General features: G+C 42.6%; 1 protein-coding gene across 2 annotated transcripts in view; it reads right to left on the minus strand.

Annotated features, from left to right (window-relative positions):
• Positions 1-26158, minus strand: part of LOC102232699 (collagen alpha-1(XI) chain-like) — a 97061-nt gene that overhangs the window by 12889 nt on the left and 58014 nt on the right. For both annotated transcript variants that reach the window (XM_023338577.1, XM_014468377.2), the window contains exons 21-62: positions 24753-24806; positions 24246-24290; positions 23542-23595; positions 23422-23466; positions 21645-21698; positions 20498-20542; positions 19398-19451; positions 18833-18877; positions 18417-18470; positions 14844-14951; positions 12833-12886; positions 11988-12041; positions 11196-11240; positions 10935-10988; positions 10796-10840; positions 10615-10668; positions 10477-10530; positions 10333-10386; positions 9471-9578; positions 9292-9381; positions 8705-8758; positions 8372-8479; positions 8163-8270; positions 6048-6101; positions 5869-5922; positions 5677-5784; positions 5541-5594; positions 5341-5448; positions 2673-2726; positions 2432-2539; positions 2236-2289; positions 2084-2137; positions 1943-1996; positions 1777-1830; positions 1572-1679; positions 1365-1418; positions 1223-1276; positions 915-1022; positions 649-702; positions 524-559; positions 385-438; positions 22-289 (exon numbers count right to left, since the gene is read on the minus strand). In XM_023338577.1, the coding sequence (XP_023194345.1) occupies positions 22-289; positions 385-438; positions 524-559; positions 649-702; positions 915-1022; positions 1223-1276; positions 1365-1418; positions 1572-1679; positions 1777-1830; positions 1943-1996; positions 2084-2137; positions 2236-2289; positions 2432-2539; positions 2673-2726; positions 5341-5448; positions 5541-5594; positions 5677-5784; positions 5869-5922; positions 6048-6101; positions 8163-8270; positions 8372-8479; positions 8705-8758; positions 9292-9381; positions 9471-9578; positions 10333-10386; positions 10477-10530; positions 10615-10668; positions 10796-10840; positions 10935-10988; positions 11196-11240; positions 11988-12041; positions 12833-12886; positions 14844-14951; positions 18417-18470; positions 18833-18877; positions 19398-19451; positions 20498-20542; positions 21645-21698; positions 23422-23466; positions 23542-23595; positions 24246-24290; positions 24753-24806 (2932 nt within the window). The remainder of the gene's footprint in view (positions 1-21; positions 290-384; positions 439-523; positions 560-648; positions 703-914; positions 1023-1222; positions 1277-1364; positions 1419-1571; positions 1680-1776; positions 1831-1942; positions 1997-2083; positions 2138-2235; positions 2290-2431; positions 2540-2672; positions 2727-5340; positions 5449-5540; positions 5595-5676; positions 5785-5868; positions 5923-6047; positions 6102-8162; positions 8271-8371; positions 8480-8704; positions 8759-9291; positions 9382-9470; positions 9579-10332; positions 10387-10476; positions 10531-10614; positions 10669-10795; positions 10841-10934; positions 10989-11195; positions 11241-11987; positions 12042-12832; positions 12887-14843; positions 14952-18416; positions 18471-18832; positions 18878-19397; positions 19452-20497; positions 20543-21644; positions 21699-23421; positions 23467-23541; positions 23596-24245; positions 24291-24752; positions 24807-26158) is intronic.

Below are 26158 nucleotides of genomic sequence, written 5' to 3' on the forward strand. Positions count from 1 at the left end.
GAAACGGAACATCACACGAACCATCGGGGAAATCAGGGTGGCACAGCTGCAGGTCCTTGCAGGTGCGAGCCGGGTTGCTCTGCGTGCCCAGCGGATGCTTCATCTGCTCGATCTCCAGCTTCAGCGAGTTGAGCGACCCGAAGATCTCCTCCATGCCGTCGTCGTAGTCCTTGTAGTTGGCATCCATGGCGGCGTCGTCCACCATCTGGCTGGCGTCGATGTTCCTACGTGTTCTGCCCTTAACGGGAGAGACGATAGGGAGCGGGTGGATGACGTCACCGGGAGGGCCCTGTTGGGGATAGATTGGAAAAAAAAGTTGTTGAGACGCAAAGAAGTGTATCGGTAAACACTGGGACAGAATAACAATCCTGTTGGATTACTCACAGGGGGGCCAGGAAGACCAGGGGTTCCAGTCTCTCCTTTTGGACCTGTTTGACCCTGAAAGAAAGAAAACCAAACCCATTACTCTTTACACATGCTTGTTGTCGCCTCTACAACATTCAGGTTTTTGTAAATGACTTACAGACGACCCTTTGGCTCCTTTGGGACCTGGGGGACCCTACAGACACCCAATGACATCAAGCAATCAATACCGGCCAAGAAAGGACAGTGGCTGCTATCAGGCTAATGTGAAGAATATAGACTTACAGGTAAGCCGGGAGGTCCAACTGGACCTAGGGGACCTGTAGGACCAGCGATACCCTAACGGAGAGAAGACAACATGTAAATCCCCAGGCATGTTTATTCTCTGAATTATACAGAACTGACAAGTTCAAGATATAACCAAAGGTTTCTGCCTGCTAATTTAGCTGAACTAAAATCTTTCCCGAAGTATGGGTAAGACTGTCAGGGTCGTTCAGAGAGGTTGGCGATTGCTAAAGTAGGGTTGCTCCCCTCTGGGCCGTGTTGCTTACGTTGTCTCCTTTGGGACCGGACGTTCCTGGAGGGCCGGGAAGACCTCTGTCACCCTTTTCGCCCTGTTCACCTGGGGGTCCAATCAGACCAATGAGACCCGGATGGCCCTGCAGACGAAAAACAGTCAGTAATACACCAGTTTGAGCATAAATACATCTATCTGACTGAGCCTCTAAACATAAGGTTACCAAATTGACAACCAGAGGCAAAGAAATCTCATAGGTTATTGAGTTTGGTCATTAGTTTTAATGTTACGCCGGTGCTCTGAATTATTTAGCTTGCTTTAATGGGTAGTGGAGGTATTTACTTTCTCTCCTTTAACACCAGTGTCTCCTTTCAAACCAGGCAAACCAGGAGGGCCCTGTGAAGAGAACAAGAGTCATTCGGATCAGACTAACACTGCATGTTTGTAAGCAAATAGTAAAGCTGGGGCCGGTGCATTTACTCACCATAGGTCCAGGAGGTCCATCTGGGCCTGGAGAGCCAGGCAGTCCTTGCTCGCCCTTCAAACAAACAACAGTTATTCAGGATTTTCAAAGCCTACCTCCAAACAGTGTGAATCTTTTATATTTTGCTGTTAGCCAGAACTTTTCATAAATGTTGCATTTTTTTCTTTCTTCTTTTTTGCAAAACAAAAGAAGTCAGGTTGTACTTACAACTGCGCCAGGGATGCCCCTAAGTCCTTCTGAACCAGGCTTTCCGGGTGATCCTTGAGGGCCCACAGGGCCTGTTTTTCCTTGGGGACCTTCAATTCCTGGCTCTCCCTTTTAAGGTTATAGTTTGCATTTTTATTCGTATGGAAAATATTCACAAAGTGGAAGACATGAAATATAGAGAACTTTTATGTATTCCATGAGTTACCTTGGCCCCTTTCTCTCCTTGTCTTCCCTCAGGCCCCGGTGCTCCAGGAGGCCCCTGTTTATTATTGAAGCGTAATGCAAACACAGAACATAAGAGTCTAGAATCTGGTAAAAAAAATATATTTTTTAATCAAAACAGGATGGAAAGACCTCCAGGTTGTACTTACTCTCTTTCCGGGTGGTCCAGAGGGACCAGACTCCCCAGTGGGTCCAGGTGAACCCTGGTTTGAAATAAAAATGCAGCCATTAACACTTTTCAACAACGGCAAAGCAATAATAATCCCCTTACAAGTAACCAAAGCACTCACAGGTTGCCCGGCCTCTCCGTCGTCTCCCTTATCACCAGCTGGGCCATCCAAACCCTGAATTACACACAAACAGAACCTCAGTCAAAAAAAGAGTTTTATTTAAGCGATGTAAACACCGGAGCTGAGAGGCAATCAATCATGTGTATATTTACAGCTGGACCGGGCTCTCCAGGGGGTCCAGGGTCTCCAGGGAAGCCACTCGGACCCTGAGAATTAGATAGAAAATAAAACCCACTCGTCTTTTTGGGCCTGTAATTTTTAATTTAGCACAGAAAAGATCACCTGGGCAACCATTGTTGCAGTGTCAAAAGTGTTTTTGTGTTCTGCTCAAGGCAGATTAGAACTCACAGGGCTGCCCTTAGGGCCGTCATCTCCAGGTGGACCTTTAGGGCCAGGAGGTCCTGCAGCACCAGCTGGACCAGCCTCTCCCTTCTCTCCACGCTCTCCTCTTGGACCCTATGGTAAAAAGATATATACATATATATATATATATATGAAGCAGATGCACAAAAACAAACGGTTACAATTTCAAAGCCTTAGATCATTCGGCTCAAATAAAGTTGAAGAAAGAAGAGACGGATTTACTCACCGGCGGACCAACTTCCCCCTGAAGTCCCGGCTCTCCCGTCTCACCGGCATCTCCCTGAGAGAGGAGGACGGACAAACACATACATTATCAGCCGAGGGATCCACTGCGGATCAACAAATGCCATCATTTGCAGCCCTGACTGTCCCTGTGCCCTTGTCACCTGAATGAGAACAGAAAGACATGACACGGGAGATTTCAATCCCTCAAGTGTGAGGAGATGGTTGGAGGACAGAGCCTGCTGACCTCACTGTTCTCCCCAAAGCCTGTCCATATATCTTGCCCTTCCCCCATGTCACCCTCCCAGCTTCACCCTACTGAATAGTTGCCCCGTTGACTCACCTACGCGCGTGACAGTGTCGTTATTCACTGTCGCGTAGAGCTACTGCCCTCCCAGCTGGGGCTTAACGGATAAAGTCTGCTGCACTTGTTTTGTGGAGAAAATATTATCCCATGTCATGTTCAGAAGGCAAGGAGCAAACCGTTCCGCAGCGGCAGAGACGGGGCTGCTGCGTGGCGATGTGTTGTCATCAGCACATCCGGATTCCCTCAGGCGTGGACGGCTCAGTGTTTTGTTTTGGTTTTTTTGGTTGGGCGTCGGAAGGGATTTTGTAAAATAAGCATTGAGCTGTCTTTCAAAACCTCTCATGCTGTTGTCAAGAAATCCAAACTAAGCACGATTTGAACCTTAAAGTTTTAGCAACACATGCTGTTTTTTATTTTGTTTTTTTAATAAATGCAACCCTGCTTCCGTCCACCAGTGGTGTTTTTGGCTAAATCTGCTGACAAGAGGGGGCAAAAAAAAGAAAATCAAGACAGCTGCTCATCACAGATACACCAGGGATTGTGTTTACAGGAGAAAAAAAAAAATAGGCCTGACTTTTTGTTGCCTGCCAACTTTGTGCGCCGGCCAATAAAATGCCATTTCAGCTGAAGGGCGATTAGCCAAGAAGAGCAGTGTGTGGGTTCGTGCAGAAGGAGGAGAAGCTATTCAGACGGGGATTATGAAGCAGCAAAAGGTGATTCTATTGACTGAAGGAGATAAAACAAATCACATCATCACTACGGACGGAGAACGATGAGCTCAGCAGCCGCGCAGCTGCCAAAATGGGCCTCCTTGTAATGAAATAGCAGCAACGAATGAGAAGACTATCCGAGAGTGGCTTTTAATGAAGTACTCGCCTGCATACACAGAATTCTCCTTCACTGGATTTGGTAGCGAAAACTGGCAGGTGCGGTTTTAAAGTAAATGCAAATGTTTCAACGTTAATGCTTTCAGATTGCTCCCAATCTGGCTTTTTGTTTCTACTGGCAAATAAAAACACTAGAAATAATTCCACCAATCATATTCCCCTCCCCCCCCCCCCCCCCCCCCCCCCCCCCCCCCCCGATCCATTCGATCCATCTCAACCTCTGCACTGCAGCCTGATTTGGAAATATACTGTCTTAAAGTTATTTCTTCGGGCGTGCTGTGGTGGCGTACGGGATAGCGCGACCCACGTTTGGAGGCCTTGAGTTCGATTCCCAGACCCGGCGACATTTGCCGCATGTCTTCCCCTCTCTCCTTCCCCCTTTCCTGTCAGCCTACTTTCATATAAGGGACGCTAGAGCCCACAAAAGACCCCCAGAAGGGAAAAAAACAAAAGTTATCTCTTCATCCATAGGGTTCAAAGAACTAAATGTGAATTAAGTCTTATAACAGTGCTACATCAATCACTGTAAAGTGGATAAAACAAAGAGTAGAAAAAACTACAGTGTTGTACCCTTCAAGTGGGTGCAAAGGTCAGCAGCAGAAACATGCAGACACACAAAGCCGTCATACAATTAGCATTTGCAATAAAGCTCCCCTCCATTTGTTGAGACGGCATCCCAGAAACTACTTTAAAATTTAAACCTCGCTGTGAACTCTTTAAATTACTCAGTCAGCATTTAGCAGAGGAAGCAAAAAAACTGGGGGAAAAAAAAAAAAAGTTCCCAACTCGACCGAACTCAGAATCCGGTCCATGAAACAGGAACATCCTCCCATAAGTTACCCAGGCGCAGTGTCTGCAAAAGGTGAGCTGTTAGCGTAGTTTTAAGGGTAGCATAGTTTTATGTTAGTATTCTTGTTTGTTACATGTTTTATGGTTTAAGTTATGTTGGACTGTTACAGTGAAACAAAGCTGCTACAGCTACGTAGTCAATATGTAAAGAAAATGCCTGGGAGGCTAGCTGTTAGCGTAAGCTAGGCTAGCTGTGCTAATTCCTAATAAATGCTGGTAAAAACAGCTTAAAAATATTACCTTCATATATTTTTGACACTAAAACCATAAACACCTCCTTTATTGAGTGGTTTTATGCAACTTCTCTCAATCTCTTACATAAAATGTTGCCTCTACTAATAAATAGTGAATTACTATTAGCTGCTACCATGTAATCTGTTTGCTAGATCTGCAGTTTACACACCAATAGTTCTACAAGCAGCCATTACTTTCTTCTTTTATAGATTTTAACAATCTTGCTAACCACGTAGCGAGGCAGCGTAACACCTTGCTTAGCTAGCTCACTTTAGCATTAAAGATAACAATTACAGTGAATATGTGGATTTCTTCTTATTTTCAGTTGAGTGTCATTAATTTATCCGGAAAATGTTTTGAGATATTAGTAAATAAAACCAGGTGAGAAGTTTTACCTTTTCTCCAACAGCACCAGGGTTTCCGACACCACCAGGGGGTCCCTGAGGACCGTCGGCTCCAGGGGCACCTGAAGGACCCCTGGGACCGGGAGGACCGGGTGGACCCTGTAGTAGACGATAAAAGTCATTTAAATTTGTGAATGAGTTTGGGCTGGATGTCTCTTTCCATGCAATCACAGTCTCAGCGCCCATCTCACCATTTGACCGACGTCTCCCGTTTCACCTTTCTCACCAGGTGGACCAGGCAAGCCCTGGAGAATTAGAAGACGGTTGAATTTGTTCTGTTCTTCATTTGATTGTTCAAAATATTTGAGATGATATTGCAGTGCACACCTGCAGCCCAACTGGGCCTGGAGGTCCTGGGAAACCTCTCGACCCTTCATCTCCCTTCTGGCCGAACATACCCTGCTGACCTCTGGGACCTGGCTCTCCATCTGCACCCTGCAAAAAATAAGAGGTTATAAAGTGAGCCATGTTGTAGAGTTGCTAAACCAAGCAGTAAAGATACACAAAGCGGACACTTACAGCAGGACCTGGTGCTCCGACGGGGCCTTGAGGGCCGGTAGGACCTGGAGGACCCTGGAGAGGAGCACATCAAGTCTTGTGTTATTTTTCTTAATATGAGGCGCCTGTATTCACTAGAAAACTAAGTACGCATCAAAATGTGAAGATGTAAAATGGTTGATTAAAAAAAAAAAACGTACATGTTCTCCTTTGTCACCTTTACTTCCTTTCTGTCCTGGTTCTCCAAGCTCTCCCTGTGAAACAGAACCCTCAAAGTGAAACACAATCCTCAGCAACGGATACATCATGCACATTATGCTTATGCATCACGTGATCGGACATCTCCCATAACAGAAAACCAGATATGGGAAACTGACAAAACCAACAGGCATTTTATCCAGCCCTCTTTTCTGACAATTTACACCAAAAGGAGGGGGCAGAGGGGGCTTATCATGAGTCCCTCGCAAACTATCGAGCAAAGGAAAACAAGATAATTGCTTCCATTAGAAAGCACACTGAAATATACAAAATAAAGCCATTTGTACCTTTGCACCCTTTCAAAACCTTTTCTACACTGTGGGTGTTTGGGCGTGTATTCCTAATAGCTATCAGTGCTGAAGGCAATTACTTTTATAGCCAGACAATGCATTTTGTTTTGTCTCAGGAAAAAGCCCTTAAGTCAGTCAAATCTCCACGGTGTGGAAAGTGTCTGAACGTGTGTAAAATGTTAGCTAGTAATATCCCGTAAATCATACACAGCAAATGCTCCCGGTGTTATCTCTGTCCGTCCACTCTCTGCAGGGACCGCTGTGTGGCCCCGTAAGAACCGAGGAGCTCACCGGCAGGAGGAGAGATTATCCTTTGACTTTCTGCCGCTGCTGATCTTCCCGCAAATGTTTCTGGAGAGGATAAGGAGTTGCTCTCACCTCTGAATGCTAAAGAGTCACCGTGACACGTTGTGCCACTGCCTCTAAATTCAGCGCCTGTCGCCGCTTTGTTTGTGCGCCGCAGCAACAAGGCTGGCTAGACGATTAAAAGATCTGCAAATCAATGCAAACTCTGTAAAGCAAATTTCTCTCGGAGCGTTTGGGTCAGAGGGAAAGGGATGAAAAGAAATATGATTTATATCCCAGCTTTGGTGTCTGGCGTAAGGGGCACGGGTAGGGTTACATATATTTCTGTTTATAGCACGGTACATGTTTACATTGTTGGCAAAGTAAATTATGTGAATCTTCATCTTTTGAATGAGTGTGTCTGCGTAATCTTTTCAACCATCTGGCTCAAACTGTTCTTTGTTCATGAACCACTCAGAAACAAGCAAGACTCAAACTAGTGTCAACGTACTGGACTGAAAAAGTGCCGACCAGAAATGACTATAAAAGGACACTTTCAAGCTCGGATGAAATTTCTAACTGTTTACCAGGACAAAACCAAAGTCTTCAGGGGAGCTTTTTGGCCAACAAGAAAACCCCTTATGCTGATAAGAAGAACAACTTTTGTAGGAGTTGATGTTCTCAAGGTCTAATTCACTGATCCAGTTTATGGAGTTGGTACAGTAATGTACATGGAGGTCTACCACTAATCTCTTAATCTGCACTGGAAAAAGCCACTACACTGAACCCCATTGAAAACCTCACGGTTATTCCATCTAATATTGATTTCTGAACTCTTCCTGAGTCAAAACATTACTATTGTCGTTTCGAAATGAATATGAACTTGTTTTCTTTGCATTATTTCTCATTTCCTGATAATAAATAAAAAATCTTTGCTTGGAATTTTGGAGACATGTTGTCAGTAGCTCATAGAATAAAAGGACAATGTTTGCTCAAACATAGACTTATAAATAGTGAAATCAGAGAACTGATCATTTTGCAGTGGTCTCTTACTTGACTGAAGCTTGGACATAGCTGTGTGTGTTAAGAGGTTATCCATCAACAAACACACATCAAACAAAAAGGACTGAAATGCATAAAGGTGGCAAACATTAAGCTTCTACAATGGTCCTGACTTCTAAGTTATTAAAACATAACATCAGATTTAGTGGTTTAAGCTGTATGTATCATTTTGGCTCTGTGTGGATTGGAATAAAATCCACAACTACTTGAAACCTGTTCATTCAATTCTAAAAAAAACAAAAAAACACACACACACACAAAAAGAACTGTTAAAATACTCAAGCAAGAGTCTAAAATATAACGTCTGTGTCAATGGTAGGACTACGTAAACATCTGACTAGATGATTGACAATAATTGCTTTCCGTTGCAATTTTTTCCGTTTTGACAGAATGGAAATCGAGCTATATAAAGCAACTGACCTTGTCTCCGTCCTCTCCGGGTGGCCCTGGTGGCCCTCCAGGCCCTGGTAGACCCACAGGTCCCTGAATACCGTCTCTTCCGGCTGGGCCCTGAGGACCTTTTTCTCCCTAGAGTTGTTTCATAGCAGCGCGACGCCACACAGTCAGTCAGAAAGGCACAGCAATACATCGAGCACGCCACGGCTATTTCTGCAACACGAACCCCTTACCGGTCCACCTTTCTCTCCAGCAGGGCCTGGTGGTCCCTGTGGGCCAGAACGTCCAGGTGGGCCTGTAGGTCCGGCTGGGCCGGCAGGACCCCGCTCGCCAGGAGAACCCTTCGGCAAACAAAACACATCGATGTTAGTCACCAAAACAACAAAGCGGGATCAAAACTAACATACACACAAAATCCGTCCCACGTGTCATCCCTCTTATGTACGTAACATATTTTACATATATCATTATATGCATTATACAGCAACTTTAGCATGAAGGCTGTCCTCAGAGATGCATCTGAACTAATGAAAGGTTAGCATGTAGATGCAGTGAATTATACTCACAGCAGGTCCAGGTGGGCCTTGAGGACCCTCATTCCCTTTCAGACCATGAGCCCCCTGCAGAGCAAAATTAAACTAAAGCATGAGAAAAAAAAAACACACACACACACACATGCATCTGTCGAGGAAGCATCCTGCCTCATAAAATCTGTATCTTTAAACCGGCACAGCATGAGGTAGAAAACCTCCTGCAGCCTCCAAAGCAGCCGTTCAGCAGATGGAGAAAACAGTTCTTTACCAATACGGCAGCAAATCTGCTTCATCGCCGCAGAGAGAGGTGGGGTGAGCACCGCACAATTCAGCATGTCACGACGAAAGTGACTGAATTGATACTACGAATGATTTCTTGGTATCTACCTTGCAGTGAGAAAGTGTAATAAACTTTCTCGTAGAATGGGAGAGGGGAAAAAAGAACAACCTAAAGTTAAATAAACAGCCTGTCCCGTTTTGGAGCCCACTTTGACTTTAACACATCGCTACAGCAGTTTAATAGCTTATAGCCTCGGACTATTATGAAATAGACACGGAGCGAGAGATATTGATTTTTTTGGAAGGTATATTTGAATGCTGAGCCGAGAGAGACGACTTACCACAGGGCCTGGCAGACCTCTCTCTCCGGGGAAGCCTCTTTGTCCAGGAGGGCCGTCTTTACCAGTTGGGCCAGCAGGACCGGGGTCACCCTATGGTTAGTTTGAATAAATAACTTCCTAAATCAAATAGTGAACAGATGCGGGAAGTCCGATTAGTGGTCCAGAGACCAAAGTTTCACCTTAGCTCCTTCTTTCCCTGCAGCTCCGGGCAGACCGTGCTCACCAGGCGGACCTGGGGGTCCCGGGTGACCTCGATCTCCCATTGGCCCAGTCTCACCTGTTGGCCCCTGCAGGTAAAATAGTAATAATAATTTTAAAAAAGATCTTAAAAAGTGTAACATGTCAACTGAAATACTGGGCCTGCAGCTATCAGGCATAACATTATGACCACTGACAGTTATATCCTCACTGTTGATGTGACATTAATGGCTTGTCTAATCCAATTGTAACAGAGAAGCAACTGAAGCTCAGATTGTTAAATAAGTTAGGCAATGGTTCCAATAAAACGATCACAGGATACAGGACACTGCTGTTTGTAGTAATGGGGCTTCATAGCTGCAGACCAGTGTAGGTGCAAAGTCATAATGCTAGGCTTAATGTGTGTACTTGGTGAGGAATGTTGATGGAAAAGAAGCTTTCAGTTCTTAAATCCTTAAGAAGTTGAGCATTTGCTGAGTAGGAGGGCAACTCCTCCTTAAAGCCTCGGTGTTCCTCCATTATCGTCAATGTTCTCAGCTGGCATTAGCAGAACTGCTTGGAGGGTAAGTCTGCTAAGCAGTCATGCATAATGGATGAAGAGCCCAAAGCTAATATAGAAAGAAAAACAGCACCCGAGGTATGGCTCTCGCAACAATAAATCAGCTGTTGCCGGACCGGCTGAAAGCGTTCCTCGCTGTTCCCCGTCGTTCCCCGTCGCTTTGATGCGAGCGCATTTCAGAAAGTACACTAACGAGAGTCTAACTTCTAAACAAGTGACTGGTATGTTTTGGCACTGGATTCTGCTTTCTGGGTAAATGGAAAAGAAAAAAGCAGGGAGCGTACCTGAGGTCCAACCACACCTGGAGGACCAGGAGGGCCCGTCTTGCCTTGGAATCCCTGGATGTGACAGAAGAAACCAAAACTTAGTCCATCACCAAACAGTCTGGCGACTACAAACGAGGTCAGCGATCAAACGGCTTTACTTACAGTCTCTCCTCTCTGTCCAGGATGTCCAGGCAGTCCGTCTTTCCCTGGGGGTCCCTGACAAATTCACACAAATCCACAAATTCAAAGTAAAAGTACTCCATAAAAAACAGGTGGCTTTCTAAAGATCATCTGACTCACAGGAGGGCCCTTTGGTCCTGGAAAACCTGTTGGTCCCTGAGGCCCTGGCAAACCCTGAAAAAATATTTTTAAAAAAGAAGAAAAAAGTACACAACTGCAAGTCAGAAATCATTGATCTCTCAAAGAACAACAGATTCCTTTCAAACAACCCGACTTTTGATAAGAGTATAATGCTACATACCCTCTCTCCGGGAGGTCCTGGTGGGCCGTCGTTTCCTGAGTTACCCTGAGGAAACAAAGCATGGGGGTCAGCTGTGCAAAAAAAGCGACACACACACGGCAAAAGAACCCATAAGATGAGAGCGAAATATTTCACAGACTTTGGGTCCAGCTTTCCCCGTCGGTCCCCTCGGCCCTCTCTCTCCTCTCGGCCCCTGATGGATACAAAGACGTGATGAGAATCACAGAGAGGGCTCCGCCAGAGACACAGATGACCTGGAAGCGCTGAGATTAATTAATGTTTCGACTTGGCTCCCCCTCAAGAATAGCCACGTCGAGAGCCCCCCACCCCCCTTCTGCTTTTACCCAGGTGCCAAGTTTGCCATCTGTAGATAAGCTGAAGTGTGCTGAGTAAGACTAACCGTTGGTCCTCTCTGTCCGCGTGGGCCTGGCTTTCCTCCTGTGCCCTGTGGATGTTAAGAACACGCAGTGATCAAAGGAGTGGCAACTCACATCATTAAAGGGAGAGTGGCTGCATGCTCAACATGAATTAATCTAAAGGCCAGAAGAGGATCATATCTGCAGACTGAGCTCAACAGAATCAGGCCATCGCTGTGCTCCGAGATCAGCTTTTACGTCTCGTCTAGGCCTGTGTGCTTTTATGTCATCATTAATTCTTATAATCACCAACATTTGAGCAGTTAGCGCTACAGAAAATAACTTTTTTTAAAAAACAATTTAACAGTCATATCGCGGGGCCCAAATTAAAACGGGCTCGTTTAACTTTAATGAGAAAACAAGCGCATCTTTTGTGTGGTGTTAAGCCTTTAAGGGAGAGAAGCGGATCTTATTATTTTTCACTTTTTCTTCCTTTTCAGCTCAGTCCCATGAACTTTCCAAGTGTCCTGTAAAGATGAGAAACTTTATGTGCCCCGCTCCAGTCGCGGTGACAAACTGTTACTCTTCCAGGCGAGCTAATGGCCCGTCGCTAACACATGCAGAGCGCGTGAAATATTGCTAAAAGCGCCGTCGGGTGATAAACAATGTTTTTGCTGGTTTGAAATGAGTTGTGTAAGAGGTGCTTTCTTCCTCTGCTTGGTCAAATCTGTTTTGGAGCCACGCAGCCTCCGCTTGGGTTGATCAATCTGGATCCGGGTCCATGTTCCAACACTCTGTCGGGCTAACGTAAATAGGAAATGCTATGTGCGACGTACCCGGGAGCCCTTCTCTCCATTGGCGCCAGGGAAGCCTTGGAAGCCCTGAGATCCCTGTGTGGTAGAAAAGAGAGCAATTAGTCACCGGAGAGAGAAAAGATAAACACTTATTCCTTATTTATCTCACTTGCTGGAATACTCCCAGCCTGTTATAGCTAGTGGGAGAGGACGCTGCGGTGTTTCATTATCGCATAAGCAGCAGAGGGCTGACAGGGATTGCTTTTTCACATCTCCATCTCTTTGATCAGGAAGCTTCAAGCACGTCCACTTTTCCGACTGAGGCTTTGCTACGACGAGCTTAAAGCTTGAAGTAGCTGATGGTTTAAAAAAAAAAAAACAGCTTCGAAAGCATTCGAAGACATGGAAATGGAAACACAGCATTATGACACTACAGACAGGCAAAGTGTGTAATGTCTTAGAGCTCCCATTAAGTCCAATTTTATACCTATGGTATATTTACATTTTGAACAACTTTTGTTCAACCAAGAAAAGGAAATTCGGCAAAGACCTCTCAAAAGATAGCAACATAAGTAAAAAGTTTTGAAAAAAAAATTGTAAAACATACATTTACATTAAAAAAACAATACTGTGTAAAACATTAAGTATGTCATCCTTACTAACCAATGAAAACATTTGAATTGGCATTATCCTTTTTTTATTTGCTAACCAGCTTTCTGGAGAGGTGATCGCCTAGTCCTTGAGGATTCTAGACCTCCTAGTTAAATCTTCACCATTACCTCTTTCAGCTTGAGGAAACATGTTGGTAAAATTATTACCTTAAACCTTAATTTGCCGGAAAGTATCACAGAGTAATGCTTTTGGTTAGCAATATGTTGAGCACTTGCCTTTGGTCCTTGTCTTCCTGGGTAGCCTGGCAATCCGGGAACTCCGAGTTTACCCTGTTGACAAAAACACATTTTGATAAAATGCTTGTGATTTGTCTAAAAGAGAGCCTTCGTTAAAGTCAAAGTTGCAATTTGACGACGAACTTTAACATTTAACATAAACAAAGGTAATCAGTTGTCAGATTTCAACAGCAAAGAGGTTGGACTAAACACCCGATACATATTGGTGGTATACTGTTTATGATGCTCTACATATATTTCTACCTCTTTAATGTGCAAGGTATGCACATCTGCATTATGGCAGACACATGTTATTTTGTGGATCAAACAAACTGGCATGTTTTCTGAAAACTGTTTTTATTATTCTTCTCAAAGACATTCACAGTGAAAAAGGGAATCTATTCCCTGTTTGCTAATGCGCTAGCCTTAGCCTAGCAGTTTAGCAAACAGCTTCTTGTGAAAAATATCTTTAGTAAGAGTGAGATATAAGTCTATTGCAGACTCCTGCAGTATCTATTGAGTCAGACTTTGAACTGTAGTAGTATATTACAGCTGTCCACTGTTGGAACAATATCATTTGCTACACTTTTGTAAAGCCCATCAAAGCTTTACATTTAATGTTTTTTTTTCTTTTGCCGTAGGTCTTGATGTTGAAAAATGCTTAATTTTGTATAACTCAGATCAATTAAAGCTAAACTGACACGCTACATTCTTTTTTTTAGTATCTAAAAAAAAAGCAATACAAATGAAAACTTTTGCAATTTCTTTCTATATTAGTTTTCTCATGTTAGATGCAAAATGTAAAAATAAAACTCAAGTAGTTGCACGCTGACATGCACCAGGGGACATGAATCTGCTAAATGTTTTATTTTTGCAGGTTCTACAGAAAGCATAACACCACAGCTACATTACGGTTTGACCATTTCTAGTGTCAAGACACTGCAGAATAAAAACAGTCTGATTGATGGAATCATAACAGTTGGCAACATTTATTTCCATCCCGAGTATATAAACTGCAGCAAACAGATAAAAAAAAAAAGAAAACTTGATTTGCTGCTGAATCCATTTTCCCTTTGTTGAGCTATATTGTTGTTGAGCTTCTCTGCGACTGCCACGGGGTGAAGGGCAGTAAAAACTGGTAATGCAGTGAAACTGAAAACACAACCTTCACCAAATGACCGTATCATTATATTATTCTATTACATCCCAATAAATATCTAGGCTTCTTTTTTTCTCTCCACCGAATTCAGTGCAAAAACATCTTATCTCATGACAAAAACCAGACTGAGCAAACCTCCCATTATTTTTAATGTTAATGAACACAAAAATTAAACATGCACAACGCCACAGCTCAGTAAATACCCGCGTTGTTTACAGCTGAAGCGTCGATTCTAATTATACACGAGAACGGCATCAGCATTATTTAACGCAGACTAATGAGGAAATTGAAAAATTGACCACAAGTCAATAATTTGGTCAAATCAGATTCTGAAAAAAAAAACATAAAAGAAGCAGCTTTAATACTATGTGAATCGGTGTCTAAGGCATAAAAATCAAATACATGTGTTTAAGGGATTGTTAAACATTGAGATAATTAAGAATCTTCTTCCAGCGAGCATCAGTAGACAATAAATCAACTCCTCAGTTCAGTTTAAAAAAAATGATTAAGTCATCTGGGAGAGTTGCCATTGGCTGTATGAAATATACACAGCAGCCTACTCAGTGTTTAACTGATGCAGAGTCTGAAGCCTTTAATGCTTTCTGCTGGTTGAAGAGCAGGAGCAGTGGGAAAACTGATCCCTGTTCAGATCAGATAATTGGGGGAAAAAATGGTTTCCTTTTAAAGCCTGGCTGCGCCTTAATCTTAGAGCAAACATGACTGAGGATGAGAAAGTAAAGATTAATCTTTTTTTTTTTTTACTTTCTCTTAGGCAGGCAGTGAGGAATAAGTAGAAATAAGTGTGACTCATAGTGACGAAATATAAATTGGTAGAAAAAAAAAGCGTCTCACCTTCTCACCAGTGGGGCCGAGTGGACCAGCATCTCCAGGGAGCCCTGAGCGACCCTTTGGCCCTTCTGGGCCATCCTCTCCTCTGGGTCCCGCTGGTCCAAGTTCTCCCTGGACAGCACAGGAACCACAAAGCGTGAACGTTTCTTTCCCTACATGGTGTAGCGCCAGCACAAACTCTCACCTAGACAGATTGTAAATAACTGAAATTGCTCTATCCATAACCAAACTACCTACTGCACACATCAGTTCTGATTTCGATTGCAGTTATTTACTAAGTTGTGTTGGTATTTCACATACAAATCTTGATTCACTCACTAAAGTTTGTGCTGCTTGTAATGTGATGAGATATGGAAAAAGTTCACAGGGTGTGAATACTTTTGCCAGGCACAGTATTACTGCCACCTTCTGTCTATTAATGGAATAACATTAATGGACATTAATGGTGTTGTATTGCTATGTGTTGCTAATTTTAATCATTTAACTCAATAGTATATTTGTGTTTTCATAAGAAAGAATGAGGATGTAAGCCAAATAGAGAACATTTTGTCACACACACACACACGCAAAAGAAAATCCTGACTATGATGAGATGAACACCGATTGCATCTTTGAGCCAGTTGTTGTCCTCTGAGTAGTTCAGGTTGACTCCTTTTAACAGGAGTGAACACTTGCTTAAAGGATCCAGTTAGATACTGTTCCTGTTGAAAAGTGGTTAGCAATCCTATTACTGCTTCTCGCTGTAAGTGTGTTCCCATTTTAAAAGAACACACACACTAAATGACAGAGTACAAACTGGCACTGACAGCCCGGCGCTGCTTGCAGAGGCCCATTGGTGTGTGAAAGGTATCTAGTTAAAGGTCCGCGCAGAGTTGCAAAGTAAGCAAGCGAGCGCACAAGCACACACACCCCTCAAGTACACATGAAACGGCATCAGGCAAACTGTACTTGACTTGCGCTCGCAGGCTCATCAAAGAAAACACTTTAAATTGAGCGCTCTCGCGCGCATGCTAACACACACGCGCGCACGCGGCCCCCTTTCACACGCCTGCTTCAAACTGAGTCATTTGCAGCCTAGCCCATGCGGGCATCTCCAGAGCAGAGGGGGCCTCCTCAAATCTTTGCTTTCATCTGGATCAGCGGCGTCTCCAGAGGAAAACATGGCGGAAGGCCCGTGTCTCTCGTGGGCTTGGAGTGGTGTTTAAAGTGCCATTGATTTCTCCCTCCTTTTTCAGCTGGAGACAACCCGGTTCAGGGATAGGGGATTTAATGTTTCAAGTACGGGGCGGCTGTGAGTTATGTTTCTCACTGTGGAAGTCATATTTTCCTGCAGCTTGACAGCGTAAATCCCTAATGCACTTCAGAGGAGCTGCTCCAGAGTGAGCGTGTCAAACTTCTTTTTCTCCTACATCGGGGCGGGCGGGTTTAGGACTGACTTGGAAGAGGAGGAGAAGGAATTGAAAACTGCTACACGATTATAGCTGTCAACATGAACAACACCTCATGTTTTCTCATTACGCTCTCTTCCGCAGCAGTCAGAAAGGCTTTAGGAAACAGGGGAGGGAGATTGCCTCAGAAGGGGTCAGTATAGGTCAACTTGGACGATGCTAAACTTCAAACGATTTAAAAAGTTACATTTGCTTGGCGTGACAAAAATATCCATACCCCTCCGCTACTGTGATATGTGACCAGATGTGTTGCTCTTGACACTGGCATTTGTGTCCAGTTAAAACTGCTCAAGCTCAATCAGGTTGGACAGATAATGTTTTACATTGAAGGTTTTCCAACAGATTCTCAGTTGTCTGTATTTTAATTTGTCCACTCTGATATGTGAATTTTTCCACATGTAACATGTTCACTTTCATCCAAGATATTTTAGTACTTTCCCATAAAACCTTTTCTTTAAAGTCTGACAAGCTTTCCAGCCCTTAGCAAGACATAGGGTGCATTCCCATCAACCCAGTTTTGTCCATTTTACTTAGAATGTAGTTTGCTTGCCTAGAAAGTCTGATTCCTTTGGAGAGGTGTGAATGTTTAAACGAACCCTGATGCGGACCAAAGAAGGCAAACTCTGGTCTGTCTAAAACTCCTGGTCTCGGTTCGATTGAAGTGAACTTTGGCGGGGTTTGAATGCCAAAGTGAGTGCCGAGCGGATTGCCTTGTAGATGCCAAGAGGATCGGAGACTGCTCCTAAAAGCAGGAAGTGGACTATAGTGCAGGGCATTCTGGGTAAATACAACTTAAACAAACGTGAGAGTCTACCACTCGCGGGAGAAATGTCTGACGTTTTTTTGTTTGTTTTTTTTTACCAAAGACAAAGGAGAAATCTTACTACCGCTAAAACCTACGACTCTGTTTTTGTGTACATTTTGCAAAGAAGGAAGCTGTGCTCAGTGTCTTCTTCTGAGGTTTTTATGTCGTTTCCTTCAGTAGGTCTTGGTGCAGCGCCCCCACAGGCAAAGGAGTAAACAGGTTTATCAAACAGACTGGATCTTTTGACAGTGCAGTGAGAAAGAGACCCGAAAATGTTGCAATTTTTGTCTCCAATTGAACCATGTCTACCGGACTGTCAGGTACGGAAGCACTCTGAGTTTCTGTCACACAAAGCATTCAACATGTAGGTTTCTGAAAGGTTTAGTTTTGGCCTAGTCAGAACAGAGGACCTTCTTCTGCATGTTTCATATGTTCTATATGACGGCAAACTGAAAACAGAACTTTTTATGGGTTTCTTTCCACCATAGCATTCCTTTTGCCGAAAGCCCCTGCTTCTGTAGAGCAAGACGAAGGGCCAAATAGTCCAATCTGCTGTTCACCAGGCTCACCATGTTTGTCATCTGTACATGTCCACTAGGGTCACCTAATACTCACCGGTTAGATTTCTACTTTGACAGTCCCACTAACACACCTATTCAAGAGAAAGCACCAAACACAGCTTTTAAAGAAAACGATAGGGTTGAATCATGAGCTGAAGAAGTAAGAAAAAACAACATCGGTGCTTGTTGTTCTAGAAATACAGAGCCAGGAGACCTGCTGCTTTCCTATTTGGATAATTCCTCTCTCAGGAACTGCAAGGGCAAAAACAAAAAATCAGCATCTCCGTCCTGGTGAGAACACACTTAACACTTTCTTGTCAGTTCTTTCTACTTTTCCTTATCTGGGTAGACAGAATCGGGTGTCTATTGCGCTCTAAGAAGTCGTATTGAAAACTGACCATCAACTAAAGACCAGTTGATGGTTTTTAGCCCATCAACTGGGCTAAAGACTAGCATGAATACAGCTGTGATCTCGTCGACAGGAAGCGGACACATTTGTACAAACAATAAAAGCTGTCCTTTCAACAGATTCTCCCACCCGAGCTCTAGATACATTCAGCTCCTCCAGAGCTGCCATTTAGCCTCTTGGCTACTTCTCAGGTTATTTTATATTATGCATCCTTTTTCTTCCACTTCAGTATTATTCAATGATTTATTTCATTCAGACACAAAAATACAAATAAAACACACTAAAGTTTGTGTTTGTAATGTGAGCCAGCAGAGACGGTTGTGAAGACATTTCCAAGTCAAACCTGAACCTTACCCTGTCGCCCTTTATGCCCATGTCTCCCTTGAAGCCAGGGAAGCCGTCCTCCCCCTAACATGAGAAAAATGAAACACACTGTTAGAGGTGCAACAGACAAGACTTTAATGAGAAAAACATTTTTTATTAGTCAAATATCCTCTACTCCCTCCAGATTAGGTCCGCACACAAACACAGACGTCAAGTCTGACAGAGCACCAATGAGACGAGAGCCATTGTTGCCATAGAAACACTTGATAGCCCCCTTTGTTTTTTGTAGCACCAAAATTATGTGTTCTGCGATTATCATTAGCAAGCAAAGGCCATCTACCCCAATCATCAGTTTAATCACAATCACCATCATCTCTCTGTTAATGTCAAATTTGATTTGAATAACTGATTTATTTTCGGTCGGCCGCCCGCCTGCCTCCGCTTACCTTTTCACCCTTGGTTCCCTTGAGGCCGCGGACGCCATCAGCTCCCTGCGACACAAAATCAGACGGACGTTACACGACAATCGGGAAGCAAACGGGACAAAAAGAGGGAGAAAAACGGCGGCGCATTCGCTCTGGCAGGTGAAAATATTTACCCACAATGTGATGACAGTTTTTCTAAAATAAGGCTGGGAAGAGCTTCTGAAGTAGCTGACTCACTGTCCTTCTAAAAAAATCTTCCCCGCAGAGAACAGAAACTTTCCAGAGCAAAAAAAAAAAAAAAAAAATGAAATCCTTGACCGTCCTTCTAGATTTCAGCCAACTAAGACAGGAACTCTTGAGCACAAGCCAAGCTTGTTGACTGATCCCCTTTTCTCAGTGGAAGCTGTACTATTACTGTGCTTTCATGACAAACAGTTCATGATCTGTACCGTCAATAGTTGAGCAAAATAATAATAAATTGCTAACACTAAACAAGGTCCTAACACGTATTATTTGTCCTTTAACGGCTGTCAGCTCTATTATACTACTCCAAAAATGTACTCGACATTAATGGCGATGAACTTACCTTTACACCTCGAGGTCCAGGATAACCAATGGGGCCTTGAGGTCCGGCAGGGCCCTAAAAAGACCGACATTTGATAAGAACTAGAATCATGCTTACAAAAAATGCTCAAGCATGGACTAGCAGGAGGAGATGCACTGATACATCAACCAGTGTCAGGAAGTGGTCGATTTTTAGCTTAACTAGCGGGACTGATGACCTGCCAGTCTATTTGGCGTACAAACAAAAGTCATCTGTCAATGAACCCTTCATACCATTATTGGTAAATTTGAACAGTTTTATTTTTTTATCATTCCCACAAAATTTATTGCAAGGATGTGTGATTATTTCCAGGTAACATGATCTAGTTATTTGGGTTTGATTGTGGTTCATAATCAAAGTTCTTGACTTATCTAGCTAGCAGTCACGCTAACAAGTTACGATGTCGGCATCACTCTGCTCTGAAGTTGTTACTGAGGGAAACAGGCAGACAGCTAGCCATTTTCAGCATCAGTGGCGTGTTCAGGTGACCCACAAAAAGTTCACGAAGCTGTTTGAAAAGAAAAAGTGTTTTTTTAAGTGAGCCAGCTGCTCATTAATGTTTTATTAAAGGAGCCAGAGAAAGGCTAAATGAAACAGCAAAACTGCCCTTGTTATGCACTTTAAGATCTATTTAAGTGCCGGCATCGTTCTCGAAAGTTAAGTTGCATGTTTTTAGTAATAAATATAAACAGAAACGACTGTATTTACTTAACAATAGCAAAACAATGTTTACACACACTGCTTTCTCTCTTTTTCAGGCACACAGTGTGGCGTCTCTCATATTAATATAATTAGTTAATGACTTCTCATTGCAGAGAAACTCTAAAAATATTTCGAAGGTTGTTTAATAGGCACTGTAACCACCTAAAACTACATAAGCTATATTACTATAAACTATATAAACTTATATTATTATAAGCTTTAGAAAACTGTAGAGTGATAATCAGTCGCAAAACCTGCTAATTTTATCTTCTTGGATGTGGGGAAAAAACCTCCAAAATGTTGGAAGAAAGAAAATCCAATTAGAAATCTCTCAATAAATCAAGACAGAAGAGGAGAAGAAGAAGAAAAAAAAAACTCACCATGTGTCCTTTCTCCCCAGTCGGGCCCTCTTTGCCAGGGTGACCCTGTGAATTATTGAGAGGAATATTATTGCATAGCATTTCAGCATAATTACCACCATAAACAGTGCAACATGCCTATAACTGAAAGATTGGGCTGTAAAACTGCTGAAGGGCAAATCCGACTGGGAAACTGGGAAAGTGGACCTTTCAAGGGTCCGATCTCATTTGGGAATTCATTTCCCATCCTTAATGCACAGTGTTGCAGATGCACTCACAGCTATTACTGGGCTCTAAAAGCCGAGACCAAAGCCGCTTTGAGACTTCACAATGCGAACGCGCATACACTCCCCCCACCCCGTGTGAACTAACACACAACGGCGAGTTTGCAGCAGACACCACACAGAACACGCACGTGGATGTCCAGTAAAAAGACATCTGGAGGAAAATTGATTGGATTCTCGTGAGACAAAGGAGCTTCGCAAAGCCACTGATGGGGTTTTAGCACAGAGACCGAAATGGATACAAACGAGGAAAGAAATTAGGGGCAGAGAGGAAGCTCTTCCGCTGCAGATGTTGTAATTGAAGTTATAGACAACAAATGAATTAAAAGAAAAAAGTCTTGAGTGCATGGATGTGAGCTATTTCAAGTCCGAAACATAAACCTTTGAAGGGTTGTGAAGCGACGTATCGCATTATGTGAGCTCTCCTCCATGTTGTCTCATCTTTCAGCAGACACTCACTTTCTAACTCAAATTTTATTTCTTTCTTTCCTGCCCCTGAAGTTACTTAAACCTCTCAAAGCCTTTCTGGGCCCCCCTCTCTCCTACGGTAGGAGCCACCTGGTGATTTCCGAGAAACATCTGTCATTAGTGCAGGTGTCACTGCTGCCTGGGAAGTGAAGGAGGGTGTTTGCATATAAAGTACTCTGTGTGGGTGTGATGATCTTCTGTTACAGAGCCAAATGAAGATGATCTATCATCCATATGCTTCACACTAATAACCATCAAGGTGGTTCACACTGTATATGTTAAGAGCGTTAATGTGGCAAAGCGATATGAAATTACAGAAGTTTATTTCACAGTGTTTCATGTCCGTCCATCCATCATTCGTCAGCTTTAGTACAGTTCAAATTTGATATAATTTGGAGATCTGGGTATAAACTTACCGGAGGGCCGTCGGCTCCCGGCATTCCTGGCAATCCAGGCTTTCCAGTTGGACCCTTGACAAACATCACACAGTGAGTCAATATGTGGTAAAAGTTTATAAAAGTCTGCAGCAATGCAATATGAAGTCCTTACAATGGCAGACTTCAGAAGTTGAAGTCAATCAAATTTGGTGCCGGTTACATAAAATGAGACGTTCAGCCGTTTTTCAAATGATGATGAAGTAACTGTGCATAATTGGGCATTATCTCTAAAGTAAAAACAATTACATGGTGGGACATAACGGTCAATAATTGGTGTAAGGATACACATTCGAACGGATAATTTCCAAAATGTGCCTTTTTGGTTCAGTTCACTTGTGACCTGCACTTATGTCGCTTTTTCAAACCGTTGCACATGGAGAACATCTACTTTCCCTCGAGCAACTTTTGAAAAAGGCAGCACATAAAAAAGAAAAAACGTAAAAAGCACAAAGGTTTGAGGACCTCGAACGATCATTAAAGTCTGCTGTTTCGTAACTTCACGCTTCACACTCTGGTGACAACGCAGAAAGTAAAATGCACTTAATGAATATTTTGGTCATCTTCATTAACAGAAATAATGTAAGTAACTCGTTCTACGTAGAGCTTAACTACTCATTTGAAAAGGCATCACTCCAAGTCAATTGATGGAAAAGCTAAAGTGCTAAGCCAGGTTACAGTACCATTAAAACAGACGCTCGCTGACATTTAGACCACAACAAACCCCAAAAGAGTCTTTGTAGCAGCTACATAGTGGAAAACACTGTATTTAAACAGAAGCCGAATGTAGAGAAAATTCCTACTTGTTAGTATTATAGTTATAGTATTATATTAGCAAGAGGATATGCTAATCTGGTGTAAATCATGCTCTAAGCATCAATTTTAACAACTATACTCAGTTGGGGGGGGAAAATAGACTTTGCTTCACTTTTCTTAATGTGTTTGTACCAAATAATTCCAAACCATGACTTCAAAACCTGAGTACCAAACGGTGATTTATGCGTACGATGACGTAAAACCCAGCAGTTTCCCACTCACTGTGGGAAACTAGGAACTTTAAAACAAAATGTACATAATCAGTCTATTTAAGCTGACCATAAGGCTGACATCGCCAGTTCTAGGTCTATATATGCTAATGATGATAGGAAAACAAGATAGCTAAGACTAAAAAGGATACGTCACGTGGTTTTTTTTAGCAGATTCTAACAGCTATGTTAAAATATCCCAAGTTATCATTTTTTGTCGGTTTATGTATTACTGTAAAACTCAAGATTATATAGGATTAACATCCTGAGCTGATGACTGCTTTGATTACACACTGAAAGAAAAGGTTGAGTTTTGAGTCTTTATCTCGCTTTGTTCAAAGCTTTCTTTTAGGAAAAAAAAGAGGGAAACATACCACCCATGTAATTAATTTTTAAACTCTTGGTGTTCGATAATCTACAATGTCAGCCGGCGAATGTGATATGGCTGTAATTGGCTTAAAACGTATCAGGATTTGAATGGGTCTCTGCTGTATGTGGGGCAGTATTCCGTGCAGAGGATGGGGATGTGTTTGCATAATTGTGTGATAAGCATCTGGGCCTGAATAAGAAAGCAGCTTGGCTTTCTTGCTCATGCAAATGAATGAGACAAATTCCAATAATTTTACAGATTCTGGGTCTGCATGTATTAACATTTTATCTTTCCTGCAGTTCTTTTTTTTATTTTTTTTTCTTCTCCAGCAGGAGTTCCATATTCAGCAGGCCTGATACGCTACCTTCTCTCCTGGAGGTCCAATTGCTCCTTGCGGCCCCGGGAGTCCCTGCGGAGAGGATAAGAAACTGTTTGGAACCTTTTCTCTGAAAGCTGAGACAGAAATCTAATGTAAATTACCTACCTGAGCACCGGGGTTGCCTTGCTGTCCAGGGGGGCCTGGCTCTCCCTGAGGTCCCTGGAATAAACATTTAGAGAGCTCCTTACACACCGATGAGGCTATTTTTTCAAGAGGAAAACAGGGTAAAAATGTTGCACAAAATAGATCAAAATTAAATCAGCTTCAACTGAATGATAATGTATTACCCAATTCTAACTCAAATACACTATACGTGTTCATATTGTTGCTGGATTTCAGAAATTGTGTTGCATTTAATGCAAAAGGACAAGTGCGCAGGTGTATGCGGGGCACATTCACAGGCCTACTTTCCTAATGACGCAAACTGCTGAACCACAAACACAAAACACCATCCCCTGTAGGATAACCAGCAATCAATTATGCTGCCTCCGTCCGAGAGTCTGGGCCAGTTGTTGATCTTCCATCTCTACCTTGTTGGAAGACTCCCAAAAGACCATGCAGGCCGCTCCGGTAAAATATTCTCTCATTACGGGTGCCGGGCGCTGGCAGGAATTGAGCTGGAAATGTACAACTAGCCAAGAGTGTATTCTCTGATGCTGCTAGTGTGTGTACGTACTCATGGATGTGTGCGAAAGGGCTCCTTTTTGAGGCCTAAATACACGCGGAGTTAAACTGGTGCCACTTAACACTCCGATAGTGGTATCCTTTTAATCGGATTTAGGAATTTAATCAGTTCAATCTTTACTTACTATATTTCCTTTGGGTCCAGGGTGGCCATCCATTCCAGCAACTCCCTGTCACGGAAATGAGGGAGAGAAAATCAGGCGTGAAAGAAGAAAATCTGTAACCCGCTGAAATGAAAACCCATTTAACGGCATTTAAATTTTTTAAACTGCTGAAGGCAAATTTGGAAAAAAAAAACGTCTCTATTTTGCGCAGTGTTTTTTAAAATAAAAAAAGAGAGAGGAAAAAAAAATCCAATGCCCATTGCTCATGCAAAATTAAATCTATAAGTATTATAGTTAGTCTTGTCTCCGCTGTAGAAATATTTCAGAAAATATTAAAGTTAAACTCAATTGTGTGCTGCTTATTGTGCAGTCTGTGAAATATATTGAGCTTGGTGGGTCCCTGTGGGTGTTGTCTACTCTTTTTGTAGCTGCCCAGGAGATGGTAAAAATGTATTCTGTTCTGTAAATACCAAATCTGCTCTGACACAGAGGATATGAAAAGATAATAGATGGAGAGGTTATACGTACAGGTGGTCCAGGAGGTCCCTGAGGTCCCTTTGGTCCCAGCAAACCCCGAGGTCCCTAGGTGGTGGGGGGGAGAAAGAAATGAGACCGAGGGTGATATTACACCTGCGAGAGGTCTGATGAATAATTAAAAACAGTTTCAAAATGATACGTCTAAAAATAACCCGCCGTTCGCAAAACGCCCTTGTGAATGTTGTGCCTGCTTTCGACTCAGGCGGTTAAATCCTACTTATTTAACTAGCATAACTCTTTCTTCTCCGTTTTCTTTTCCTCTCAAAAATGCTGTAATATTCCCATTCCAAGATGGTTGACGTCTGCTAAAGCTAAATAATTACGGATTGTTCGATTCAGTCTGATAATTAGCCATAGGACAATAGCTACAAATGACAGCTCACTCCGGCCCATTCAGATGGTTTCACTGGCCAATGAGAAGCCTGTTTCAGACACTTAGTGCTTAGTTGCCCAGTTGTGTGTAGTTTTCACCAGGGCTGTGTCTGCAGCCCACTTCTGAATATTATTTAAATTCTTGGTAACATTTTTAGGAAAGGCGAAAAAATATTTCTTTTAAATGCCAATGATACTCCTCTTTCTATAAATACTAATTTTGCGTCTCCAGCCTTATCTGACGGACGGCTTATGCAAGTCTAGATTTGAGTTTCCCGCTAAATTAAAAAAAAACAATTAAAAAAAAACACATTTTCTGGGTTTCTTCTGGTGTTTCTTTCGTTTTGGATAAGTCTGGTCAAATCTATGTGCTGGCAGTTCTTGAAAACCTCCCTTCAACCACGCTAGAAGTTTTAGGTGTAATTTTGTTTTTTACACTACTTTAAAGAATACAACAGTCAATGCACATCCTTCAATTTTCCTAATAATGGGCATGTTATTCTTACATTTCAAATTGACTACTGTCATTTTGTCCTCTCTAGTTTGCTGCACCGACTTTAACAGGTTTAAAAAAAAAAAATTTAAAAAACTCCTTCCTCTGAGCATATTACTTCAGTCCTCTAACAACTTAATTGGCATCCTGTAAATCGCAGCGCTGCTTTCAGGGTTCTTTTTTCTGTCAAGCGTCTCCAGAACTATGAGCCTCCGTATCTCTCTGATCTACTGCGCAGCATCACTCCATCACTTAACTCTGGGCTCCACCTGCTCTATTTATTACACGGTGCCTACCACCTGCCTGCCTGACTACCACAGCTTTCTGTCAACTTAACCCTCGTCTGTAAAAATGCGCCGGATTTGTCAAACCGGTTCTCTTTTTAACGTTGCTTTGATTTTCTCTTCACTTTGAAATATGTGGTGTTGTTATTTTCTGAATACCGTAATTAGATGGTTTGTTAAGGTGCTCTTGACGTACTTAAAAAGCCCCCTGTAAATAGAATTATTATTGCCATTATTATTATTATTAT

Source organism: Xiphophorus maculatus, chromosome 8, assembly GCF_002775205.1.
Source record: "Xiphophorus maculatus strain JP 163 A chromosome 8, X_maculatus-5.0-male, whole genome shotgun sequence".
NCBI lineage: Eukaryota > Metazoa > Chordata > Actinopteri > Cyprinodontiformes > Poeciliidae > Xiphophorus > Xiphophorus maculatus.